We start from the raw sequence: 14,194 nt of genomic DNA, 5'->3' as shown, positions 1-14,194 counted from the left end.
TACAGAGATGCTATGTTTATTCAAAGAAAAAAATTTTTGTGACAAGAGGTCACAATTAAAAATGGCTTAGATACATTTCTGGCTAGAGACAGAATTCAGGGATATTATTGCTTTTGTTAAATGGGTCACATTTTCAATGGGATTAATTTAAGCTTTTATTGTAAGTATATTAAGTTTTGCATAGGTGGAACTCAATGGTCTTTTTTAAACTTCATCTACTATGTATGTAAAGTCATTATGTTCCTACAGTAACATAAATTGGGCAAAGACAAACTTTGTTCTCTAAAGGAAGGTTTTTACGTTATGGCGTAATTCTTGACAAAATGGAAACCTGATTATCATATATAATGAAAACATTATCGTGAGACAATATCAGAAAGGTTGTGATTAAGCCCTAAATCTCTGATATTCAGTATTTGAAACAAATGGAGTTTTGTGAGTGCATATTTAATTTTGACACCATAATATTGAAATATTTTATATAGATTTAAAGGGACAGTAAACACCAAAAAAACAACAACAGGGTTATATTAATATTTACCTTGCATCTAAGCTTTTGCAGTCTGCCTTATCTCAGATCTTTGAAAGACTTGAATTTCAGGCAATTAGCAGTTAGTAGTGACTAACTTAAATAACTCCACATGCGTGAGCACATGCGTGAGCACAATGTTATCTATATAGCACACATGAACTAACACCCTCTAGCTGCGGAAAACTGTCAAGTGCATTCAGATAAGAGGTGGTCTTCAAGGGCTTAGACATAGGCATATGAGCCTACCTAGGTTTAGCTTTTAAATAATAATACCAAGAGAACAAAGCAAATGTGATGATAAAAGTAAATTGGAAAGTTGTTTAAAATGACATGCCCTATCTGAATCATGAAAGTTTAATTTGGCCTTTTTACTGTTCCTTTAAGCTTTAGACTTAGCATTTGTCTACAAGATTATTCATCTTTATAATGTCATATTTATGACTGTTTTTTAAATAAACCCTGATTGAATGTACAATAAACAAACTTTTTAGGATAATCTGAAAGCTACCCTCACTATTAGCAAGTACTATGTTCCACTTTAACAGCATTTACACAGCACCAAACTTTATATGCTCTAATTACATCTTAATCAGGTAAGAGTACTTCACGTACAGATTCATGCTAGATTTATTTACCAGTCGTTAATTGATGATTCTCTTCCTTCTGCAAATGTATCACACATTTATAATCCTTCTTAGCTTTAGCTGCATACATGTCTTCATTGGTCAAACAGAATTTCTTAGCTCCAGGTTTTTTAATAACTAGAGTATCAGAATACAGTGAAGACAAAATATCTTTTATGGTGGTGGTAGCCTCTTGCACATACTGCTGAGGGCCACTCAAGGACAGAGTTTTCCCTTTTATTTCAAAATGTACCCTTTTTCCAATTGTCTCCAAAACCATTTGTCTTTCTTCTTTAATAAATTGCATGATTGCTTCAGAATCCATCTCAATGTCCTTCTGCACTGCAGCGTTTTTATCCAGAAAATCTTGAAGTTGCTTGTAGGTATTTTTTACTGCTGAAGCAAGACCAGCTATAACCACCTGGTTTTCATCTTCCTCAATAAGAACAGTAAACGTCTCAGAATTAAATGTGTCATGTAAATATGCAGTGAGGTTTTTCCATTCTGCACTTTGCATTATACTCTTTTCTTGAACAGAAACACATTGAAAAGACAAATCCTTCCTAATTCTTTTTTCTGCCTCCGATAGATCTTTTATAGATAAACCAGTTAATGTAACAGTGTCACAATCAATCTGAAACATGGCATAAATATTGTGATTTAGGAGGAGATGGCGTGACATCTCATCATTATCTGTAAAATACAGGAACTCTTTTATCTGAGTGTCTATTTGAATGGATTTTGATTTAAGTTCTTGTTTCATATTTAGTATTATGCATTTGGCGTTGAGAACATCCTCTTTTGGACCATAAAGCTTGATGCACTTTGCTGATACATCGTAGCTCATGCTTATATCTGAAGAGACATCCAAGACAGTGTTACCTAGATCATTTCTGCTCATAAGTTCATAGAGTGCTGGGGACAGATGCACATTTGTTGCTATGCTTTTATTTTTTCTTTCAATTTCATTACTTGTATTTTCTACAAGTTTTTGAAATATATTTTCTACCTTAGCAATGTCTTTTGAAAAACCTGCAAGGAAAACCTTTTCTTTATCCAACACAGTTTTGATCAAAATATGTGCATACAATGGATTGCAGACTTCTTTTTTAATGACTTCCCAAACTGATTTATTCACATTGTACTCAACTGATCTGTAAACTGAAATAAATGAAGAGAATTCCTTGGACACATTTGCTTTCCATGTCCTTACAATCTTTGCCATGGTTCTGACATATGTAGATTTGTTGTTGGAAATACAAAGTTTTACAACAGAATTTGGATAGCCTAGTTCTGGCCACTTGATTTCACAATACTGACATGCCATCTTCTTATCTATGTTGGACTTTATGTCTTCATCTCTCAGGATAAATTCCAGTATATATGGGCACATATCATGCTCAACAGGTGTGGGCATTTTTAAAGAAGGTCCATTCTTCCCATAAAGTGTTATGCCCAAAGATGGATGGTAGGGATACACAGATAGCAGCTTCTTTTCAAACACATGCTGCTTTTTCAGCACAGTCTTTAGAACTGGAGAAATAGCAAAACAACATATTAAAAGGATATCAAACTCATGTTTTTATAAGCATAGTATAAATCAACAATTAAAAAAAATGCTTTGCAATAAAAGGACAAATTAAATAATGAGGGCACACTGCAAATTATTGTTACTATGCATATAAATAAATATATATATAGACAAAAAGAGAAGGACGTCAGCACCCACTATTCATCAAAAATATATCCTTTATTTCATAGTAACATTGAAGACAAAACAGCAACGTTTCGGATCCATCTGATCCTTAGTCATGCATGCAAAGAAATTATCAAAGATTTAAACTAATTACACCTAATCTAAGGGCCCTATGAAAACCCTAATCTAAAAATAAAACCCTAACACTAACCCCAAAAGATTCACTTACAGTTTTGAAGATCCGACATCCATCCTCCAAGAAGCCGGCAGAAGTATTCATCCAAGCGGCCCCGAAGTCTTCATCCAAGTCCACAGAAGTCTTCACCCAGACGCCATCTTCAAGACATCCAACGCGGAGCATCCTCTTCTGACGACGGCTTCTTCAATAGAATGCCAGCTCAATCCTATTGGCTGATTGCAACAGCCAATAGGATTTATTCAACCTTAATTCCGATTGGCTAATAGAATTCTATCAGCCAATCGGAATCTAAGGGACGCCATCTTGGATGACGTAATTTAAAGGAACCTTCATTCCGAAGAAGCCGTCGTCAGAAGAGGATGCTCCGCATCGGATATCTTGAAGATGGAGCGGATGGATGAAAATAGAAGATGCCGTCTGGGTGAAGACTTCTGCAGGCTTGGATGAAGACTTCGGCTGCTTGGATGAAGACTTCTGCCGGCTTCTTGGAGGATGGATGTCGGATCAAAACTGTAAGTGAATCTTCTGGGGTTAGTGTTAGGATTTTTTAAGGGTGTATTGCAGAGGTGTCCAAACTTTGCTCTCCAGAGGTTTTGGAACTACATTTCCAATGATGCTCAGCCAGCATTTTATCTAGCTGAGCATCATGGGAAATGTAGTTCCAAAACCTCTGGAGAGCAAAGTTTGGACACCCCTGGTGTATTGGGTGGGTTTTAGTTTTAGATTAGGGTTTGGACTGTAATAGAGCTAAATGCCCTTTTAAGGGCAATGCCCATCCAAATGCCCTTTTCAGGGCAATGGGGAGCTTAGGTTTTTTTAGATTAGGTTTTTATTTGGGGGGTTGGTTGTGTGGGTGGTGGGTTTTACTGTTGGAGGGTTGTTTGTATTATTTTTTTACAGGTAAAAGAGCTGATTTCTTTGGGGCAATGCCCCGCAAAAGGTCCTTTTAAGGGCTATTTGTAGTTTATTGTAGGTTAGGGTTTTTTTTTATTTTGGGGGGGTCTTTTTTATTTTCATAGGGCCCTTAGATTAGGTGTAATTAGTTTAAATCTTTGATAATTTCTTTTTTATTTTTTGTAACTTAGTGTTTGTTATTTTTTGTAACTTAGTTGTTAGTTTTTTGTAACTTTGTAATTTTTTAGTGTAGATTTAAATTATTTGAGTAGGGTTAGGTGTTTAAATATATAATATAGTTAATTTAATTTGTAGTTTAATGTAATTTTGATATAAAAGTTAGGGTAGATTAATTATTAATTTAATATAGTTTAATTTAATTTTAGTATAACAGTTAGGGTAGGTTAATTATTAGTTTAATATAGTTTAATTTAATTCTAAAGGTAAGTTTAAATTTATTATAAGATAGGGATGAGTTAATATTTAATATAAAGTTAGCGGGTTGTTAGGTTTAGGGGTTAATAGGTTAATTTAGTTTATGGCGATGTGGGGGGCTGGCGGTTTAGGGGTTAATAACTTATTTAGTTGTGGTGGGCTCTGTGTGCGGCGGGATAGGGGTTAATAACATAATGTAGGTGGTGGCGGTGTAGGGGGCAGCAGATTAGGGGTTAATAACATAATGTAGGTGGCGGTGGGCTCCGGGAGCGGCGGAATAGGGGTTAATAACTTTATTTAGTTGCGGCGGGGTCGGGGAGCAGCGGGATAGGGGTTAATAACTTTATTTAGTTGCGGCGGGGTCGGGGAGCTGCGGTTTAGGGGTTAGTATACAAATAAAGCTGGGAAAAAGCCGAAGAGCAGCGAGATAGATGACTGTTAGTTAACAACAGTCCGCTGCTCATCGCCCCGTACTTGGTGCGCGGCTTTTTGACAGCTTTTTTGTTAAATATGGAGAGCGTATTCGGGTCTGCGGCAGCGATGTTAGGCGATGTCAGGAGAGCATATTGGTGCTGGCGAATGCAGCACAGTTGACGGCTTGATAAATAGGCCCCCTTGTGTGTACTTAGAACACCTGGAAGACAAATGTTGTGTAAATATTTACTTAACACATGACAACTGTTATCCATACGTTACATTACCTCCTCTGTCACAGAAAGTAACAACAGCGGCCTCCTCCTCTTGTAGAAGTTCAGCCTCTTTCACATCGCCTCCTCCACTCTTTTTGCTTTCAAAGTAGATAACCAGATGATATTTTGATATGTTTGGAGGTAAATTTTCAACTCTAATGCTTTTAGTCTCTTTCAGTTGCTTTGTTGTCAGGTTGAGTTCCTTCACCCTGTGGTGGTTGGAGAATGAGTTAATGAAAGTGGGGATACCTGGTGGAGAGAGAGTCATGTCAGTAGCTAAAAAAAATATGTATGTAAGCAATTCAATAACCACATAGTGTAAAATACCATGTTCCGGGGTGTATTGTATATCACAATTAAAACTATCTCCATAAAATGATATCATAAAATCAAATGAATCTTGTATTCCTGCAAAGCAGACATTGTGCAACAACAGTGGCTAAATCACTTAATGGTCTCTCCAGCTTCTCAATTTCTCCCCACTGTCCCCAATAGCCTCCTCATAAGTTGCATCTCTGTGATGGCTATCACAGGATATCCCCTAGTATAGCCTCAGATGCCCATTAGGTCACTATACTAATTAGCCCTAAACACTATAAGCCACTGAAGGTTTCTCGCCTTACAATAATGATTATGCCTTTCCAAGCTGACAGTCACTATATACAGTAAATGTTGAACTGCATACATGTTGCTTTATTTTGTATACATGATGTCAAAACATTACGACTGGTGCAATTTTGGAGAAGCTAGCTATTTTAGAGAATTTACAGGGAACATTTGCAGAAGAAGAAATATTTGTCTGTGGTCACCAGGGCAGCAAACTTGAAGAGTGAAGAAACCAAATTAAGTTTTCATTATTCAAAGAAGATCAAGAGGTTTACTGACATCTACATGGGTTAAAAATAACCTAAATGGGTTAAAAATAAACAATGTGTGCATTACTGGTGTTAGGGGAGGTACTGTGCATTATTAACATCTAGGAAAGTTAAAACAAATGATGTGTGCGTATTACTGGCAGCTTAAGTGGGGTAAAATAATTTGCATATATATGAATTTCTGGGAAATGGGAAATGTGTTATTATTGATATTTAAATGACATACAAAATCAGTGCTGTGTGGACATTACTAACATCTAGGGGTTTAACAATTACCTCGATACTGCCATCTGGGAGGAATAAAAAAAAAATTAGTACTGGAGTTAAAAATTATCTGGTATCTAAGGGCACTAAAAATTAAAGTTGTCTGATTACTGTTTAACTGGTATCTAAGGAGGCTAAAAAAAATACTACTTTATCATCTGAAATAGCAAGAAATAAATAATGGTTCCCTGCTACAATTGCAAGGGTTAAAAAAAATAAATCAATGTGTGTTACTGGTTGTATATGTATGTCAATCATACTATTACAATACAATTCAATGATGTTTATTTGTATTTTACACAAAACAAACAACAACATATTAATTATAACAAAAGCAAGTATGTATAATATAAAGATTAGTGTGTATACACTGTTACACGCACATCATGTATTCATCTCTATAATGCTATATAGTTTAGCTATTTGGGAGTTTATCAATAAAGGTGGTTACTCCAAATGAAAGAGAAAATGCTTGACTGAATTTCTTAAGGAATACATTTATTTCAATGCAATGTTTTATTATGATATACATTAATAAATATAATAGTTTCAAATAAAATGAGTAAGAAATCAAGTAAAATGATATGCTACTGTGAAATTAACTTCTTGTATTTTCACTCAAGGTTATAAAATTGTTTATGTCTTATGACCACTCTCAATGGGCAAGATTACAAGTCGCGTGGCAAATCATTTGTGAAAACTCCACTCGCGTTCTGACTTTTTTGCATTTGGGGTTGCGCAGCTATTACAAGTTGAGAAATAACTTATTTTGCGCGCACGTTAAGCAGCATAATACAAACTGTGAAATCGCATGCACGTTCACATATTCTCCATAGAAGTCAATGGAGAAGACAAAAAAGCCCCACAAAAACCTTAATATGTTGTGCAAAGCCCATGACGTATTCACCTTGAAAAGTGTACATGAAAATGCGAATATTTCATATTGCGAAAATGTTTTCGCAACGGAATATGTTCTATTTAATTCTAAATAAATATTTCTCTATACAGTATATGTGATGATTTTTTGACTGATACAGTATATCTATTTATTGCAAGATATGTATATGAAAGTATATATGTCTAGATATCTCGAGATCTACATGTGAATATCTCTTTGAAAATCCATCTGAGATATTGTTTTATGTGCATAAGATTGTAATGTGAACTATTTTCATTATCTTCATAGTTAAAAATATGTCTATACATATAAATCCATGTTTCTCTATGTACTGTATGTGTATGTATGTCAATGTAAAATCCCTGCGTCTGCTTTTTTTTTCTAACACCCGAGATCTCGTATCTTTGAGCCCTTATAACTTTTGTGTGCAATATTTTTTTTAAATATTTTTTATTAGACAGTGCTAATATGAGTGCAAATGTACTTTGTTATGTATTTTTGAAGTGTTTCGTGAAAAAACTTTTTTGTTGTGCAAAGCTGTTAACTATAGCTCTTCGAGCACGGAAAGGATTGCTTCGTAAAAGGCGAATGCGCGTGCAATCGCCTTATTTCAAGACTTGTAATAACTGCGCAATGGAAATTGATTGCGAAGATCAGTGTGTACCTTCTTAATTATATACAACCTCTGCTGAAGCCTGAAATCCCAGTTATTCCTTCGTCTGTATAATTATATACAATGTTTTGAGCATTTGTATTACCTAAAGAGCAGTGCGCATATTTGTACTCTCAACGATCCCAGTATAGTCACAGTTATCCTTTCTCTTCCTAACTTATAAATATCCCAGTTTTACATTTAAAGGATTATGAAACACAAAATATGTATTTTTGGATTCAGCTAGAGCATGACATTTTATTAAACAACTTTCTAATTTGCTTCTATTATCAATTTTCCTTTGTTCTCTTGTTATCTTTTGGTGAAAAGCTGAGGCGTAAACTCATGAGCCTGGCCATGTCTGGAGCACTATATGGTAGCAGTTTTGCTTCCGTGCTCCAGATACCTACCTAGGTATTGCTGTAACAAAAATACAATGGGAACAAAGCTAATTTGATAGTAGAAGTAAATAATAAAATAGATTTTTTGGGGTTTCATATCCCTTTAGTTGAAACTTTAGGACACATAGTCACACCTAAATGCCAAATCTCAGCTCTGCCCCATCCCTCTCCTGCCTACTGACTGCCCCACTTCATCCCCAGATTGCCACAACTCTGCCCCTGGGTCTCCATGTACATTTGTGTAATGCTTGTTTGTGTGTGTTTTGTAGACTACATATAGCATGAGTCTGCTTCTCATTGTCTACTCAGTTGGCTTATAGACTGTTTTCATTGATAGAGATCTCACCAATATGGCATTTGAATGTGACCACAGCCAAACACCTCTCAGGGATCATTTCAGTGTGGAAATCTGGACCCTCAGTTAAATCACATACATTTTCCAATAACAGATTTAACATTTCAGGTGTGCTCCTTTCCTGGATATTCTCAATAACAACCTCCTGAGTTGTATTATTGACCACATCTGACGGCTCTTCTGTAGAAGCAGAGCCTGTAAGAGAGGGAACAAGCAGTTTTATAAGCCACAGAAATACAAAACTTTATCTAGCTGTAAAGAGATCTTCCAAAATATTTAAAAAAAGACCTCCTTTACCTTCTAAACAGACTTAAAAGGCAACATAATATAAACTATATAGTAGTAGCGGGTAATACAAAGTTAATATAGAAATAAGATAAACCAAGAGTTATCATGTAAAAGAAGCATTTTTTGTATCCATCATCTATAGGTAAATATATAGGGGCCAATTTATCAATTGCTGCAGCGTATCATGTCCGCCAGACATCGCTGAATGCCGACTGTCGGCGTATGCTGTCGGCATTTAACATGGCACAAGCAGTTCTGGTGAACTGCTTGTGCAAAGCCTCCCCTGCAGATTCGCGGCCAATTGGCCGCTAGCAGGGGGTGTCAATCAACCCGATTGTATTCGATCGGGCGGATTAATGTCCGCAGCCTCAGAGGCAGCGGACGAGTTAAGGAGCAGCAGTCTTAAGACCACTGCTTCTTAACTCATGTTTCCTGCGAGCCTGAAGGTTCACGCAGAAACCGGGGCATCAGGGACCATTCGGCCCTTAATAAATCGGCTCCATAGTATTGAGCTTTAGTTAAATGTAATTAAAACTTGGGGGCCGATTTATTAGGCAGCATATGCGGCTCATTTCATGCAAGCCTTTCAGTTCGCCGCAATTAGTAGTTAAAGGGACACTAAACCTAAACTTTTTCTTTCATGATTCAGATAGAGAATATAATTTTGAACAACATTCCAATGTACTTATATTATCTAATTTCCTTCATTCTTTAGCTATACTTTGTTGAAGAAATAGCAATGTACATGGGTGAGCCAATCAAATGAAGCATCTATGTGCAGCCACCAATCAGCAGCTACTAAGCCTATCTGGATATGCTTTTCAGCAAAGGATGTCAAGATAATGAAGCAAATTAGATAATAGAAGTAAATTAGAAAGTGGTTTACAATTGCATGTTCTTTCTAAATCATGAAAGAAAGAATTTGGGTTTCATGTCCCTTTAAGAAGCAGTGGTTGTAAGACTGCTGCTCCTTAACCGTCCGGACTGCAATCATCCAGATCAGATACAATCGGGATGATTGACACCCCCTGCTAACGGCCAATTGGTCGCGAATGTGCAGGGGGCAGCATTGCACAAGCATTTCACAAGAAATGCTTGTGCAATGAAAAATGCTGACAGCGTATGCTGTCTGCATTTATCGAAGTCGGGTGGACATGATTCGCTACAGCGAATCATATCCGCCCACCATTTGTTAAATCTACCCCTTGAAGTCAATCTATAGTAATACACACACATAAACATACATATATTATACACATTTACTAGTCCACTCAATATAAAAGATAGGAAAAAGTTTCTTAATTATCCACTGTAATTTCTTACTAGTCTGCATAGATGAGACATTTTGGATATAAAGAATTTAACTAGCAGATTCAGGTTATAATTATCTTTACACACCACAATTCACATATTCATTAGGTTTAAAAGTCTATTATTTTTTTCATTATAATGTCAAAGTTTAGCAAAGTATTAGCATCTAATAATTTTTTATAGATTTTTTTTTTTATTAAGATGATCATATAGAATATTAGAAACAGACATTTAGTAAACTGTGAAGTTACAGAGTAGCAATAAGATCAGCCCAATCATCCTGGAAAAATACAGTGAATACTGAACCCCAATTCACAAAGGTTTCAACAGCCATAAATATACAGGGAAGACCATTTATACATGTTCTTTGTTCTAGCAGGCCAAAGAGAAATATAAATAATATCAACATGAGAATTTCAATAATAAACACAGTATAAACAGGAAACTGGAAAATAAATTACCATCTCCAGCACCATCTTCTGACTTTGACCAGTGGGAACCTTAGTTTAAGGGATATGTAAGTTAAAATTAAATGTTCATGATCCAGATAGTGTATGTAATGATAAGACACTTTTAAATGTACTTGTTATAACATTTACTTTGTTATATAGTTATCCTTTCTGGGGCTGATCACAATCTATTGGCTATCTGCTTCTGATAATCATTTTTCGTTTTCAGCTGAAATGGTCAGTGTGGTTTTTGAGTGATCACCATCCGAAATGGCCACTAAAAGCCCACAGCCACAAATGTGATATCAAAAGAAAAGTTCCTGTAAACGTGTTTTCATTTGTTAAGTATTGTTATCAGGATAGAAATTGGGAAATCAACTAAAACTGACAAATACAAAAGCCCATTTACACCTCTTAAGGTTACAGTACTGTTCTTTTGAATTAACCCTTTTGAGTGTGTAAAAAAAATGCTCAATATACAATATAATATCTGTGTATAATACATATGTGTATAACCTATTGTAATTTTATTGCATCCTGATCACTGCTAAACATGAATGGCATTTGTATAGATGAATGATGAGCATACTGGGCATGTTTGCTCAATGACTATATTAACACTTGTAAAACATATTCTCCTCGCTTGGTGATATTTACATCTGAAATAAAAAACAAGACTACAGGTTTATGACATCTTCCAAAACTGGATTTTAAGAGTTCACACACTGTAAATAATGAAACCGTTCCATTGCAAGTTTTCAAATTGGATTATGCCTTTGTGACTAGGGATGGGCGAATGTTTCGCAACATTTGAAAAACGGCACGAATTTTAACACATTCGTTCGTTCGAATCGAATTTCGAATGTTTACATAACATTCTAACATTCGATTTTCGAATGTTCGGTTTCGAATTTTACGATTACATTCGAAAATATTCGAATTAGAAAAATTTGAATTTAGATTGTAATAGTATTTCTAATGCTTTTTCTTTAAATGTAATATTCGAATTATGCAATATTCGAATTCGAAAAATTCGAATTTAGATTGTAATAGTATTTCTAATGCTTTTTCTTTAAATGTAATATTCGAATTATGCAATACGTGTATTCGAATTCGAAAAATTCGAATTTAGATTGTAATAGTATTTCTAATGCTTTAAAATGTAATATTCGAATTATGCAATATTCGAATTCGAAAAGTTCGAATTTATATTCGAATTCGAAAAATTCGAATTTATGTTTGTAATAATATTTGTAATGTTTTCTTTAAATGTAATATTCGAATTATGCAATATTCTATATGGAAACATTCAAAATGATATATTTGTATCTATTATGTATCAATTTACTAGATTCCCACCCTACCACATGAACTATTGAACTTCTGAATAGTATTTGTTAAATAGAATGTTAAATTCGAAATTTAGAATGTGGACATTCGATATAATTATAAACATTCGAATTCGAAAGTGACATTCGAAAACTGTAAATAACATTAGATTTTCGAATTTTTAAGAATATTCGTTCTTATCGACATTCGAATTTAGAATTCGAATTTCGGTAATAACATTCGTTCTACATTCGAAAATTTACACATTCGCCCATCCCTATTTGTGACCTCATGAGCTTGTTTGAAAGTCCTGTCAAAAAAAGCACAATCTTTTCTGCCATCTCTGCCATGTTAACCTGGATAGTTATATATTACACATGCTACAGGGTGTGCAGGGAGGAACATGACTAGTGATGTCTAGATGATGCTTATGACCAATTACCCAGTGCTTTTTTGTAATGGAAAAGGTGCCGTTACTCATTGATTATTGATTGATAAAATCTGCACTGTAACTTTAAAAAAAGCAAAGGGACAACATTATTTACAATGATTGATGTATTCTCCAGCACCCTCTTGTGAGTATTTACATGATGATTACAAATATTACCTGTTATGAGTTGGCAGAGGTGGTGGTACTCAGTACCGGTGAGTACCCACACAAAAAAGCCCTGCTGGTACCTATATTACATAAAACAGCCTATTTATTCAGACCTCATTATTCAGCATCTTCTTCATTTGAAAACAACAATTCTAGAAACCCCATAGATCTTGATTCTTTCTTATCCACCTCTCATTGCTGTGGAAGGGGCAGAGGGGTCTGTGTTCCATATAAAACAGACTAGAAAATGTGTATGTTAGAAATCATAAAACTGCTGAACGTTATGGTATAAATCGTAATTCATATTTTACCTTGATTTTGCAGAGTGCATCTGTTCTTGGGATCCTAAAAAACACATAAAATGAGACTGTGAGATAGATATTCTGTATTTGTCTCAGGACTGTGGCACCCATACATAAGCATATGAATGTGTTAATATAATTTGCTGTCATATATACTTACTGCTGTTGCTTCTCCTACTATCCCAGTATCTCCTTTCGGATTTATTGCTTCTGGCAAAGTTACATTCAGCTGTATTTCTTCTCCATTTGGTAACTGCAGTACATGGAACTGGTTTTGGAGCACTCTGTCCCTTACTGGGAAATAAATAAAATTAAACATTTGAGAAAGCTACATAGATACATGAATTGTTTAAAGGGGCATGAAAGCCAAAATGTATATTTCAGGATCAGACAGAGCATACAATTTTAAACAACTTTCCAATTTACTTCTCTTATCTAATTAGCTTCATTTTCTTGGTAACTTTTGTATAAATACCTAGGTATGCTTAGGAGCTGGAAACTAGTTGCTGATTCGCGGCTGCTCAAATATCCCAGTTGTGTTTGTCGTATGAATGTGTTCAGCTAGCTCCCAGTAGTGCATTGCTACTCCTTCAATAAAAAATGAAGCAAAATTGATAATAAAAGTAAATTGGAAAGCTGTTTAAAATTGTGTGCTCTATCTGAAAATTTAAAAATTATATATGGTTTTAATATCCCTTTAATATAATATGGGGGAATATACTCAAAAAATGTAACCTTAACCCTAAAGATAAGCTAGCATTAGTAGCTCACTGAATCTTTCTACTGTGTAACACTTTCTTAAATTCTTAATATTTTCCTGTGAAGCTGATAAAATATCTGCCGTGTTCCCAGCTCACATTCGGCTAGATTACGAGTTTTGCCTTAGAGGCTATGCGGTGGTAACGAGCAGTTTTGTCTCACCGCTCACTTACAGACAGCGCTGGTATTACGAGTTTTCAGAAACCCGTTGTTAAAAGACAAGAAGTGAGCGTTGAGCAAAATTTTGCTCATAACCGCACTCCAATACCAGCGCTGCTTAAGTCAGTGGTGAGCTGGTCGTACGTGCTCGTGCATGATTTCCCCATAGGAATCAAAGGGGAGAGCCGGCTGAAAAAAAGTCTAACACCTGCAAAAAAGCAGCGTAAAACTCAGTAATGCAGCCCCATTGATTCCTATGGGGAAATAAAAGTTATGTCTACACCTAACACCCTAACATGAACCCCGAGTCTAAACACCCCTAATCTAACACTTATTAACCCCTAATCTGCAGCCCCCAACATCACCAACATCTACACTACATTATATTATTAACCCCTAATGTGCCGCTCCGGACACCGCCGCCACCTACATTATAGTTATGAACTCCTAATCTGCTGCCCCCAACATCGCCGACACCTACATTAT

The 14,194-nt window shown here is 35.4% G+C and overlaps 1 protein-coding gene across 1 annotated transcript in view; it reads right to left on the bottom strand.

Moving 5' to 3' along the window:
* LOC128645216 (protein mono-ADP-ribosyltransferase PARP14-like) overlaps positions 1 to 14,194 on the bottom strand; it is a 279,860-nt gene that overhangs the window by 257,601 nt on the left and 8,065 nt on the right. Inside the window, exons 2-6 of the mRNA XM_053698040.1 lie at positions 12,951 to 13,084; positions 12,800 to 12,833; positions 8,505 to 8,708; positions 5,081 to 5,317; positions 1,168 to 2,688 (exon numbers count right to left, since the gene is read on the bottom strand). Coding sequence (XP_053554015.1) covers positions 1,168 to 2,688; positions 5,081 to 5,317; positions 8,505 to 8,708; positions 12,800 to 12,833; positions 12,951 to 13,084 — 2,130 coding nt within the window. The remainder of the gene's footprint in view (positions 1 to 1,167; positions 2,689 to 5,080; positions 5,318 to 8,504; positions 8,709 to 12,799; positions 12,834 to 12,950; positions 13,085 to 14,194) is intronic.

This window comes from Bombina bombina, chromosome 1, assembly GCF_027579735.1.
Source record: "Bombina bombina isolate aBomBom1 chromosome 1, aBomBom1.pri, whole genome shotgun sequence".
Classification (NCBI taxonomy): Eukaryota; Metazoa; Chordata; class Amphibia; order Anura; family Bombinatoridae; genus Bombina; species Bombina bombina.
This window is presented reverse-complemented; position numbering and strand designations above follow the sequence as displayed.